Genomic DNA, 12,502 nt, shown 5'->3' with positions numbered 1-12,502 from the left:
TTCATGGGTGACTCATGGATGCAAAAAAGTACACATAAACACTAAAGGGTTTGTGTCTGGGTGGTGGTGAAATGTTCAATGATGTCCACTGTTGTGTCACACCAAACCTGCTGGTGTGAATGAAATTTAGTGCAATCTATCAATCAAAAACTCACAGTTCCATAAGGCAACAGTTAATGCACAATAGAAGGAATGTTAGAAACCAGAACAAGAGCATTGTAAACAGGAACACTAACATAACAATCTCCGTTGGTGTTCCTCACTTCTTGAATCAGAGGGAGGCATATATAACAACTGACATCAGTTTCCCCTGTTGTACAGGAACTTAAATGCTGTTTTCTGCCCCACAGGGTTGACAGCTGTTGGCGGATTGGCACTGATGGGGGGACAATATCTCCCTGATAATGTGCCTCAAAGCCTTGCTGTTCTTGCTGCTTTTGTTTCCTCTATCAACATTGCAGGTATGGACTATCTTTTGGCTTTCTTGCTTGTTGTCTTTAGGAATGTTGAACCAAAACAGTGATGTCACGAATTACAATGGCCAAGATGTATGGTATGCTTGTGTTTGTGATTGAGAGAAACCAGTGAAATACGTTTCTGACCGATTGCTGTGATCCTCTAGTTATTTGTTCACGAGAAACCTGAGTCCTTAAGCTTGTGCAGTGGCAACAAGATCCATCACAGGTCCTAACGTCACCATGCTATAGAGAAAGGACCATATAGCTCAGGGGCAGAATGTTTGCCTTGCATGTTTGCCTTGCATGCAGGTCTCAGGTTCAATCACTGATATCTCCAGGTAGGGCTGGGAGAGGCTTCCTGTCTGAAACTCTGGAGAGCCATTGACTGTCCATGTAGACAATACTGAGCTAAATGGACCAATGGGTATAACTCGGTACGGTATAAGCAACTTCCTCAGTGAGCTGAGGCCATGATGAGGATGACTTTGCCAGTGTTGGAGAGCTTTTCCATGAACTGCCTTAGACTGAGCCAGACCCTTGGTCCATGTAGCTCAGCATTGTCTACACTGACTGGCAGCAGATCTCAAAGGTTTCAGGTAGGAGTTTCTCCCAGCCATACCGGGTGGGGATTGAACCTAGGACCTTCTGCATGCAAAGCAGATGCTCTACCACTGAGCTGTCACCTTTCCATTCCAGGCCTGGCTTGCTCTGCTATTTATGCACAAGCTATCAGCAGCACTGTATTTCTCCCCTGCTCCAACAGATATACACTGAGATCCTCTTGGACGTCTGGTTTTGTTATGTGTTGATACCATGCCGCTCACATGGACCATGCCCCAGTCAGTGATAGCTAAACATCTGTTCTGGTTCTGGTTTCAGCCTCCCCCTCTTGCATGCACCATATAATAATTCACAATTGCATGAGGACAAACCTGTCAAGAGCTGGAGTCAAGCGTAGGTCAGTAATAAAAAAACACAGTGCTGGTGAAGTTAACTCTTCACTCAAGAGACCAAAACAGCTCAGGCCTTGTGATCCCAGCAACTCTTCCCAGTATGTCTTGCCCCAATGCAGCAGTTATGAGGACTGAAGGTCCTCGCCTTCCCACAGCTGCCTGACCCCTCCTCTCAGGGTTTTTCCCAAGCAGTCGTAGACTGCATCTGCGCACAACCAGTCTCTCCTCTGCCCTTTTCATTTCTCTCTGTGTTCTGGGTGAACAGGGGTTGAGGGAAGCTGGTCACAGCAAGAGGGGAGACTCCCTGGATTCTTCAGCAGCCGGCCTCTGTCTCCTGTGCCCACTCCTGCCTCTTGAGTCTGGTCTGCCCTCTGCTGCAGACTCTTCCTGCTCACTCAACCCTGTTGCCTCCACCTTCCGACACCTTCCCCCCCGTCTGCCCCTTCTTCCCTCTCTGATCACTCATCATCACCCCACCACCAATCCCTGGGCTCTGAGCCATCTTCGCTTGGGGGGGGCCTCCCCAGCTGGTGCCTCTCCCCACTCCTCTGCATCCAGCCAGTCCATGCCAGCACCCTAGGAGAGGCTGAGAGTCTATTATTAAACGGAGACTTAAACTTCAGAACAATTGCCCATGTTCCTAGCATTCAATAATACCATTATGCTGGTTTCGAAATCTAAATATTCTTTTCTTTTCTTTATGGGAAAGGTGGTTTCCTAGTCACGCAGAGGATGCTGGATATGTTCAAGCGCCCCACTGATCCCCCCGAATACAATTACTTGTACCTGTTGCCTGCTGGCACTTTTATAGGAGGATATGCAGCAGCTCTCCATAGTGGGTATAACATTGAACAGGTAATAAGATCTCTTGGGGACCCAGGGTACCATTTTCTTTCGTTGCATACAGAAAATGTAAATTGGCAGTTTTTTGGGGCATATTACAGACTGCACGCACACCCCTCTCCCCCCCAATCAACATCTAGGAACTGTAGTTTTTAAATGGTGCTGAGAAATGTATCTCTTTGAGAGGTGTAAACTACGGTTCCCAAGATTATTTCTGCATGTGTGTGCTTTAAATGCAGGCTGTGTGATGCTGAATTCTATCTACCTAAGAGAGTCATCCCCCCCATTTTTTTTAAAATTTATTTTTTTGCTGCAGCTTGCCCCAATTCTTCTGTGGTGAAAACACTGCAGAACATTTGGGAATGGCATATGATAATGCAAACAAATTGCTAATGCAGAGAAGATGAGGGTTCTTAAACCCCCATTCTAAGTAAAGTATAGGACCCACATATTTTGGTTTGGCTTAGTAGGCAGCCATGGCTTGCTGTCTCCACCAAGTCCTAAGAAGAATCCTTTAGCTTGCACAGTGGAAGGGCAAAGTGGATATTTGTCACTTGGCTTCAGAGAGAGGCAGAAGCAAGCAGGAAAAAACGTGCATTTCTTCTGCCTTCTCTGAGGCTCCCAGCCCAAAGCAAGAGCCGGAGGACTTCAGGGGAGATAAGATCTGTTCTTATACTTGGCACAGTGAAGAATGCCATTCCCCAACCAAATTCATTGCAGCTCGTGCCAGAATGCCCCAGTTGTGCCAACGTATTTAGTAATCCTGCAGTTGTTCCATATAATTGCAGTGAGTGCAATATATCATTCTTTACAGCAAATTAGGTGCTTTGGCATGCAGCATTCCTGGTTCTGTTTGGTATACACAAACAGTCCTGGTTTACTCTCCTTTTACTCTCCTTCCAAGAATGTCTTTGGATTTGAAGCCTGTGGATGAGGCCTGTAATACCCTCCAACCCTTTATTTTTTTTTGGTACAGTGTGCTTTATATGTTCTTTCAAAAACTCTTATTATTATTATTTTCACTTCTTTAGATGATCTACCTGGGTTCAGGCTTGTGCTGTGTCGGCGCTCTGGCTGGCCTCTCCACCCAAGGAACAGCTCGGCTTGGCAATGCTTTGGGCATGATAGGTGTTGCTGGGGGCATGGCAGCTACTCTCGGAGGCCTAAAACCATCCCCTGAGCTGCTGGCGCAGATGTCGGGCGCAATGGCTCTTGGTGGCACCATAGGTAAGTGCAGAGCTAAAACACCACCTGGTTTTAGGAAAAACTCTGAACGCAGGACAGTGTGTCTTTTTGCAGTTGAGCCTACCGCAGGTGATGACATTTTTTCCAGTCAGGTGTCTTCATGCTTTAGAGACGTGGGGAAACTTGTTTTCTTTTTAGCAGATAAAGCAGGGTGGAAAACTGTTTTCAGCCCACAGTGGTGAGTGGGGGCCATGGGCAAAAGGTGGGGGGAGAGATGTAAATTTTGTGATTATAGTGGTACCTCAGGTTACAGACGCTTCAGGTTACAGACTCTGCTAACCTAGAAATAGTACCTCAGGTTCTGTTCAGGATGAGAACAGAAATGGCATGACGTCAGCGTAGCTAAAGTGGTACCTCAGGTTAAGAACAGTTTCAGGTTAAGAACGGACATCCAGAACGAATTAAGTTCTTAACGCGAGGTACCACAGTAGGCAGCGGCTGTTTCTGGTTGTCCAGCAGGGCCCACCAGCAGAGGATATGGGGCCTACTAGAACCCCCTCATGCTTTGAGCTGGCCCCAACCTTCACAATACGTTGAGATGTGTTCCTTATATTTCTTTATAGTTCTTCAGCTCATTTTGAACATATTACACTAATCCTGGCCTGACTGCACCTGCTGTCAGTTATTTTTTGGAGCCAGTTCAAAGTGCTGGGTTTGACCTATAAAGCCTTAAATGGCTCAGGGCCACAATATCTCAAAAACCTTCTTTCCCCATATGAACTGACTTGGACCCTGTGGTCATCACCTGAGGCCCTTCTTCATGTACCTCTTCCACAAGAGGTCCGGAGGGCAGCGACACGGGAACAGGCCTTTTCTGTGGTGGTTCCCCATTTGTGGAATGCACTCCCTAGGGAGGCTTGCCTGGTGCCTTCATTAAGTATTTCTTAGACACCAGGGGAAAACATTTCTCTATAACTAGGCCTTTGAAACGTTGTGTAGTCTTTTAAATGTGCTTGTGGGAGGGGGGTTATTGATTCGTTTTTACCATTTTATTATGTATTTTGTGTTCTCATTTTGTATTTTTATGTTGTGAACCGTGCAGTGATATTTGGATGAAGGGTGATATGCAGATCAAACAAACAACATGCTTTATATGCTCTGTCAAGACAAGCAAGAGCCATCATCAGAGTTAAAGGACACAGTCCATGAAATTGTAGAGGTGTTTGAAGTCAGGAGTAGAAAATAACTGGGGGAAAAAGCTCCTTAGTTTCTTGGATAATAGGTGCTGACTTTGCTTAAATCAGGTATGATGCCCTCCAGATGTTTTTGGACTACAGCTCCCATCATCCTTGACAATTGGCCACACTGGCTGAGGCTGATGGGACTTGCAGCCCAACATCTGGATGGGACTATGTTGGCTGTTGCTGGCCTTCTTGCAGTTGTGTCCAGCACTTCCTATATTATTATTTTTAGGCTTGAAATGCAAACCAGAGACTGTACATTTGTGCTAATGCTGAAGAAGCTTTTGTATTGTAGTTCATGCTGTCTCCAGCTTAGATGTTCCTGCATTGAGGGACAGCTTCCTCATTACACACCACAGCATCTGATGGTTTACTACTTTTGTCTTGACAGGCCTGACAATTGCCAAACGTATCCAGATTTCGGATTTACCTCAGTTAGTGGCTGCTTTCCACAGCTTGGTTGGCCTGGCTGCTGTCCTCACCTGCATTGCTGAGTACATGATTGAGTATCCTCACTTTGATACTGATGCAGCTGCAAACCTCACCAAGATTGTGGCTTACCTTGGCACATATATTGGAGGTGTAACCTTCAGCGGCTCTCTCGTCGCTTATGGAAAGCTCCAAGGTAAATTTGCTTCTCTTCCTTTCCCTTCCCTTCCTGTCCCTTGGCATATTCTATCCATCTTTGTACTCATGATTGCATACTCTTTGGTATGCATGTATGCATACCATTCCTCTTTGGTTTGGTTTTGGCTCAGGTGGTAAGCCTGTGTCCTGTATCCATATCAGACTGCAGGTGTAGATTCAAGTTGATCGAATACATTTTCACATATAAGAGATTCACTTGCAAATAGAAAGCTAACATGTATGGCTGTGATAGAGCCATTCTTCCTGACATCTAGGGCAGGGCTGGGGAACCTGCAACCTTCCAGATGTTGTTGGACGATAACTCGCATCATTTCTGACCATTGTTTGTACTTTCTGGAACAGATAGGAGTTGGCGCCTGGCAACATCTGGGGGGCCACAGGTTCCCCAACCCTGCTGTAGAGATTTACCAGCTGCTGAATCAGGGCCTGGTTGTTGCCAGTCCAGCAATTCTTGGTTGACCCACACAGCAGCTTCTGATTCTTTGCCTGAGGTGCCTTTCTCATGGGAGCCTGGAATAATAAACTGCTGGGACATAACATCTGAAGTGGAAAGCCTGCTTTTATACACAGAGCCTCCCTACACAATACATTTTCTCGGTGATCTGGGTTTTAGGTTTTGCAGAGAGCTTGTGTGTTTAGGGGATGCACCCTGCTTGAGACATTATGCCCCAACATTGCAATGGAGGGGCTGAGAGCAGCCTTAGATTTGGGGGGGATGGGTCTAAAAATTGGCACATTCTTGGCCCTTTCATGCAATTACACCGCAGGTAACCCTCATGTTATCTTGTTTTCTGGGAGATGCACCGTGGGCTGTGGCTATTACTTCATGTCCCACCTATGAACTTTCCATGACACATAGGAGTCCATACTTGGAAGCAGAATGTCATACTAGATGGACCATAGGTCTGATCAATCAAAGCAATTCTTATGCTCATTGTTTGAAGTATATAATTGGAAGATGTTATGGACTAGGTGTGGAGAACAATTGGACCTCCAGGTGTTGCTGAACTGCACCTCCCATCATCCCTGGCCATTGGCCATGCTTGCTAGGGCTGATGGGAGTTGTAGTTCAGCAATGTTACCCACACCCATTTCAGGCCTAGTATTTTATTGCTTCTGGAACCCTATTGAAGAAAACAGCTTCTATACCAGCTTCCTGTTGATGCTGCCCATGGAAGATGGGGTTGATATTGGGCCAACAGTTGTGTAGAGCAGATGGAAATAGAAAAGGAACTTGATATTGGGTCTGTGGGCTTCTGCCTCCTCCTAAAGCTGCTGATTTTCTAAAGCTGCCAATTCTAGGAATTGAAAGATTTCCTTCCTTATTTGCTTACTGCAGGTATCCTGAATTCAGCCCCCCTCCTCTTACCAGGCCGGCACTTACTGAATGCCGGCTTACTCACTGCAAGTGTGGGAGGAATGATTCCCTACATGATCGATCCTAGTTACACAACTGGACTGACCTGTTTAGGGTCAGTGTCTGCTCTATCTGCTGTTATGGTAAGCATGGGATTTGAAGGGGGTGATTTGGAATGCTGTGCTAGTGAAAATGCCAAACTGTAAACTCTGACGCAGAACAAACACATTTGTTACTAGGCATGCTGAACTCCTACAAAGCTGAAGTAAGGTAGCGGTTATAAGCCAGCCAGCCAGTTGTATGGTTATGGAGAACCCTAAAGTTTCCAGACAGAGCAATGCAAAGAAATCAGTGTGGTATCTTTTTATTCCACAGTTTAGCCACCTGTGCTCCTTGACCTAATTTGATGTGAAGGTGGGAGAAATGAAACAGGGAAGGGAGGGAGTCCACCCATTCCTTTGTTTTTTTGGAACAACATTTGTTGGCTTAAAGCATGGGTAGGCAAACTAAGGCCCAGGGGCCGGATCCGGCTCAATCACCTTCTAAATCCGTCCCACAGATGGGCCGGGAATCAGCATGTTTTTATATGAGTAGAATGTGTCCTTTTATTTAAAATGCATCTCTGGGTTATTTTTGGGACATAGGAATTCGTTCATTGCCCCTGGCTTAAAGATACACAAAGTTCTTGAGTTTGGTCCAGTTCTTTTTGTAAAGTCAGACTCGAAAGTAATGTTGGGTAAAATTCCAGTGGTTTAGGGAGGCTGCTGTGTATATATGGCATGGTATTTCAGTGGCCTTGGTGAATAATTTAGATACACTTGAAAAGGAAAGGGCTATGGAGATCATTCAGAATGGTTTTGAGCAGAATTGATACACCAGTCTGCTTTTCATTTATTGGTTTCATTTCCATTCCACAGGGTGTCACTTTAACAGCAGCCATAGGCGGGGCTGACATGCCCGTCGTCATTACTGTACTGAACAGCTATTCTGGCTGGGCACTCTGTGCTGAAGGATTCCTGCTCAACAACAACTTGCTAACAATTGTGGGCGCGCTTATTGGCTCTTCTGGTGCCATCCTGTCTTATATCATGTGTGTGGTAAGGAAAACGTAGACATGTGCTTTCTCCCGTCAGTACGCTGAGAAGACTGAATCATTCTTTGTGTGTGTGGAAAACTTTTGTGTTGTAACTTCAGTCTTTGTGTTTTTAACTTGTTCGTTCGTGTCATTTTCCACCCACCTTGGTTTCTCCCCATGGCTCTTTTTCTTTTGTAGCTGTTTGCCCAATTCAGAGTACAGTGGTACCTCGAGTTAAGTACTTAATTCGTTCCGGAGGTCTGTTCTTAACCTGAAACTCTTCTTAACCTGAAGCACCACTTTAGCTAATGGGGCCTCCTGCTACTGCTGCGCTGCCAAAGCACAATTTCTGTTCTTATCCTGAAGCAAAGTTCTTAACCTGAAGCACTATTTCTGAGTTATCAGAGTCTGTAACCTAAAGCGTATGTAACCTGAAGCGTATGTAACCCGAGGTACCACTGTACTGATTCTGTCTTTTAAATCCTTAAAGCACATTATATCCTAAAAGCTCTGAAACCAGGACTCATGAACATGGTATTTATACTGATGTAGTATACCATGCAAGGGCAGCGGATGGCGCTGTGGGTTAAACCACAGAGCCTAGGACTTGCCGATCAGAAGGTCGGCGGTTTGAATCCCCGCAATGGGGTGAGCTCCCGTTGCTCGGTCCCTGCTCCTGCCAACCTAGCAGTTCGAAAGCATGTCAAGGTGCAAGTAGATAAATAGGTACCGCTCTGGCGGGAAGGTAAACAGCGTTTCCGTGCGCTGCTCTGGTTCACCAGAAGCGGCTTAGTCATGCTGGCCACATGACCCGGAAACTCCCTCGGCCAATAAAGCGAGATGAGCTCCGCAACCCCAGAGTTAGTCACGACTGGACCTAATGGCCAGGGGTCCCTTTACCTTTATAGTATACCATGTATTTGAAGCTGTTCCTTAGTTGCTAGGCATGCAGCCAGGGTGATTTCTTTTTATTTATTTTTGCTTGGCTACCTTTTCATTACTTAAAATGTTACACATCAATGTACTGTTCACAGAAACTCCAAACATATTGTGTTTCGCTTAGGGAGAGAACTAAAATAACTCTGCTTGCAACCTGCAGATTTTTTATTTTATTCTAAGTAACATTAAGGGTATAACTTGGATGGCCACTGCGTGGCAGCAAATCTACATGAATGAATTACTAATGCATCTGGAACTTCTTGTAGACGTTAAATTGTACTGGTGGCTTATACTGTACAGCAAGACTGTTAGCTCTTTCTCACCCCCTCCTGTTTTGTTTTTTTAAAATTAATAGGAGGTTAGCATTGTTTCCAGTTCATCTCCAACTTTTTCATCTTTCCTAGTCCATGATGTTATTTGTCTCCTTCATCTTCCAAGGACCTGAACTTTGTTACCGTCTGTTGCCTTTAGGAAAGACTTATGTTTGATATTGCATAATGGTGTCACCTTGAGGCTTGGACAACTCTCGGAAATAAAAACTTGGAGAAAGCCACAGAGGGAGAACTTAATAATAATAATAATAATAATAATAATAATAATAATAATAATAATAAATAAATGCTGAAGTTTTTCTTCACAAAACTATATTTGTTGCATTTGATTTTTAAAAGACAACTTGTTTAAAGCATTCAGGGTTTTTGTTTTCGCCTCCCCTAGGCCATGAATCGCTCTCTTGCTAACGTGATCCTTGGTGGATATGGCACTACTTCGACAGCTGGTGGGAAACCCATGGAAATAACTGGCACGCATACAGAAGTGAATGTGGACAGCGCCGTTGACATGATAAAGGAAGCCAACAACATCATCATCACTCCTGGTAAAACTGAAGCTGCTGCTCATGACTACTGCTTTTGTAGCCTGTGCCATGAGAACCAGATTCTGTGTGATGAACTGTATCCGTAAATTAAGAACATTTGCTCTGCTACGGTAATACAAATTGTAGAAGACAATGGCCAAGCCAATACTGTTACCAACCTAACTTCATATCCACACCTAGTGCCTAGTGCCTTATTAAAATGAAACAACAACAACATATACAGTGGTACCTCGGGTTACATACGCTTCAGGTTACATACGCTTCAGGTTACAGACTCCGCTAACCCAGAAATAGTACCTTGGGTTAAGAACTTTGCTTCAGGATGAGAACAGAAATCGTGCAGCAGCGGCGCAGCGGCAGCAGGAGGCCCCATTAACTAAAGTGGTGCTTCAGGTTAAGAACAGTTTCAGGTTAAGAACGGACCTCCGGAACGAATTAAGTACTTAACCCAAGGTACCACTGTAATTTATTATTTATACCCCGCCCACTTTAGGCTGCTTCCAACAGAATATTAAAAACGTGCTAAAACACCAATCCTTTAAAACTTCCCTAAACAGGGCTGCCTTCAGATGCCTTCTAAAGGTCAGATAGTTGCATTTCCATGAATAAATAATCTTAAGTGTTTGTCTTCTCTCCCTATCATTCCTTGTATTACTTGCTGCATTCAGGCAATACCCACACCATACATTTCAAGTACATGGCTTCCCTCAAAGAACCCAGGGAACTGTAGTTTGTCAAAAGTGTCAAAAGTGATGGGAATTTTATCCTGGGTGTCATAAATTATACTTCCCACTTAGCAGCAGTATCCACTGTTATTGGGGCCGATCATTTCATTATTACCTGTACTAAAACAAAAACCCTAACCATCACATAATAGAAGTTTCTCTGGTTGAAGATTGGATACATGGGAAAGTAAAGACAACCAGCATGGTTAATTTAGTTTGTGTGTTTCTCTCCCTGTCCATCAGTTAACCCGGCAAACATGTGAGGCATTGGTAAAGCACTTCACATCATCTGGGCTTTTCTGCTTCTCCACAGGTTATGGTCTTTGTGCAGCAAAGGCTCAATATCCAATTGCTGACTTAGTGAAAATGCTGAAGGAACAAGGCAAGCATGTCAGGTGAGTATTTTTTGGCTGGGAAGGGAAATAATGCACAGAGGATCAGGTGGTTTTATTGTTTTGAAAACCACAAAGAGGTTTTGATGATTAAGCAGCCTCATTGAGACGATTGTATTTCCAGCTGAAGAACCCTTGCCGTTCTGCGTGCAGTTCCTTCACTTCTTCCTCACAGAAGCCATGAAATGACGCAATATTCAGTTAACCATAGTTTCCTGTTAATATTGGAACCAGGGAACTGTGGTCAGTGGCTTCCTGACAAGTGAAGGCATGAAGCCGAATTTACACCATGGTTTCATCATACTCTACCCTGTTTGGGAGCTGTTCATAGTTTGTTGAAGACTCCCTGCCTTGTTTCCCATTCATGCAGGGTAGCATCAAAGCAGCTGCACATGGGGCCATGAGTCTTGTTCATATTTTGGCTTATTAAGCCAAGATGTAACCATCCAAATGTAGATACTGTGTTAGGGGAACATCTCTCTCCTTCAGTATCTTATCTATACATAAACACACACACACACACACACACACACACACACACACACACACGAGCTTTTTTTTAGTGGTAGCATCTGCTTTGACATTTTGTTTTGTTGTTTACAAGCAAGTGGCATGGAAATTTTATGAAATAAATATATCCTAGAGCCCACTCTTTTGAAGTAAGTCAAGAGTTTAAAGAAAATCAGTTAATAATAATAATTTTTATTTATTTATTTATTTATACCCGCCCTTCCCGGTTCAGAAAACCGGGCTCAGGGCAGTTAACAACAAATTTAAAACACTTAATTGTAAAAGCAGCATAAAATACAGTATAAAAACATGAATAACAATAAAATTCAAAATTCAGAAATCAATTTGGGGGAAATCCATCTAATAAGCATTAGATAGTCACCAGGGCTAGCTGGCTGAATTAGTTGTACTTGGGCCAGCAAGGCGGCCAGGGGAGAATTAGCTGTGGGGTCTCAGAGTGGGTGATCTTCATAAAAGAGGAGGGGGAGGGAAGAGAAGTGAAATAAAAGATCAGGCTGAATTCAAATTAAAGGCCAGGTGGAATAGCTCTGTCTTTCAGGCCCGATGTAAGGAGGTTAAATCCTGAAGGGATTAAGGCTATTTTCTTCTACCCAATGTTTGTTTGTTTATAATATGAACATGTGCATCCTATGTTGTAAATTGGGGTTCTAAGCCCAATGTGAGGTGCTTGCATTCACCTGTAGAACCAGTACATTTTCCCTGGGGGTACTCAGGGGTACACAGTACTGGCACGCCAAAGCACTGGTTAAAAGTGTGGCACTTAACTGTAACAACTTCATGGTGAGTACCGGCACATTTTTTTCTAGAAGAAAAGCACTGTGTAGAACCAGAAACAACTTGGGACCAAGTTATCTAACTTCACCATTCAGCCTTGCAGCTCCTTGTATGCCTGCCCCCAAGTGAGATAAAATATATAGGCAGATGTGAGAGGAACTTTCTGGTGGTAGCTCCACAACTATGGAACTTTCTCTAGGGTAGGATGCAAATTTCTCCTTCTCTGCTGGCCTTTCTCATCTATGCTAGATGGTTTTCTCACAAATGATTATGTGGCCCTAAAGAGTTTTAAATTGGAGTATTTGAAGTCTAAGGCTTAGCTGGCTTGATCTTGGTTTGATTAGGTCTTCTATTATTAAAGTTGATTCTGTGGTTCTTAATTTCAGGAACAACACGATGGTTTTTGTAATCCTCTGCTTGTTTGTGGTGTGTGTATTAATACCGCATGGACGCTGCCTTCCATAGATAATCATTTGGAGTGGGAGGGGGGCATGATGGCATTAT

General features: G+C 44.1%; 2 protein-coding genes across 4 annotated transcripts in view; one reads left to right on the top strand and one right to left on the bottom strand.

The window, feature by feature from the left end:
* The window catches only part of LOC308597188 (uncharacterized protein C5orf34 homolog), a 490,376-nt gene that overhangs the window by 71,756 nt on the left and 406,118 nt on the right, over positions 1-12,502 (bottom strand). The gene's annotated exons all lie outside the window — the stretch shown is intronic.
* NNT (nicotinamide nucleotide transhydrogenase) overlaps positions 1-12,502 on the top strand; it is a 52,363-nt gene that overhangs the window by 26,668 nt on the left and 13,193 nt on the right. For both annotated transcript variants that reach the window (XM_081212709.1, XM_081212710.1), the window contains exons 12-19: positions 351-461; positions 2,121-2,266; positions 3,286-3,481; positions 5,072-5,305; positions 6,668-6,828; positions 7,603-7,782; positions 9,417-9,576; positions 10,615-10,696. In XM_081212709.1, the coding sequence (XP_081068835.1) occupies positions 351-461; positions 2,121-2,266; positions 3,286-3,481; positions 5,072-5,305; positions 6,668-6,828; positions 7,603-7,782; positions 9,417-9,576; positions 10,615-10,696 (1,270 nt within the window). The remainder of the gene's footprint in view (positions 1-350; positions 462-2,120; positions 2,267-3,285; positions 3,482-5,071; positions 5,306-6,667; positions 6,829-7,602; positions 7,783-9,416; positions 9,577-10,614; positions 10,697-12,502) is intronic.

Source organism: Podarcis bocagei, assembly GCF_964188305.1.
Source record: "Podarcis bocagei genome assembly, chromosome: 11".
Taxonomy (NCBI): Eukaryota; Metazoa; Chordata; class Lepidosauria; order Squamata; family Lacertidae; genus Podarcis; species Podarcis bocagei.
This window is presented reverse-complemented; position numbering and strand designations above follow the sequence as displayed.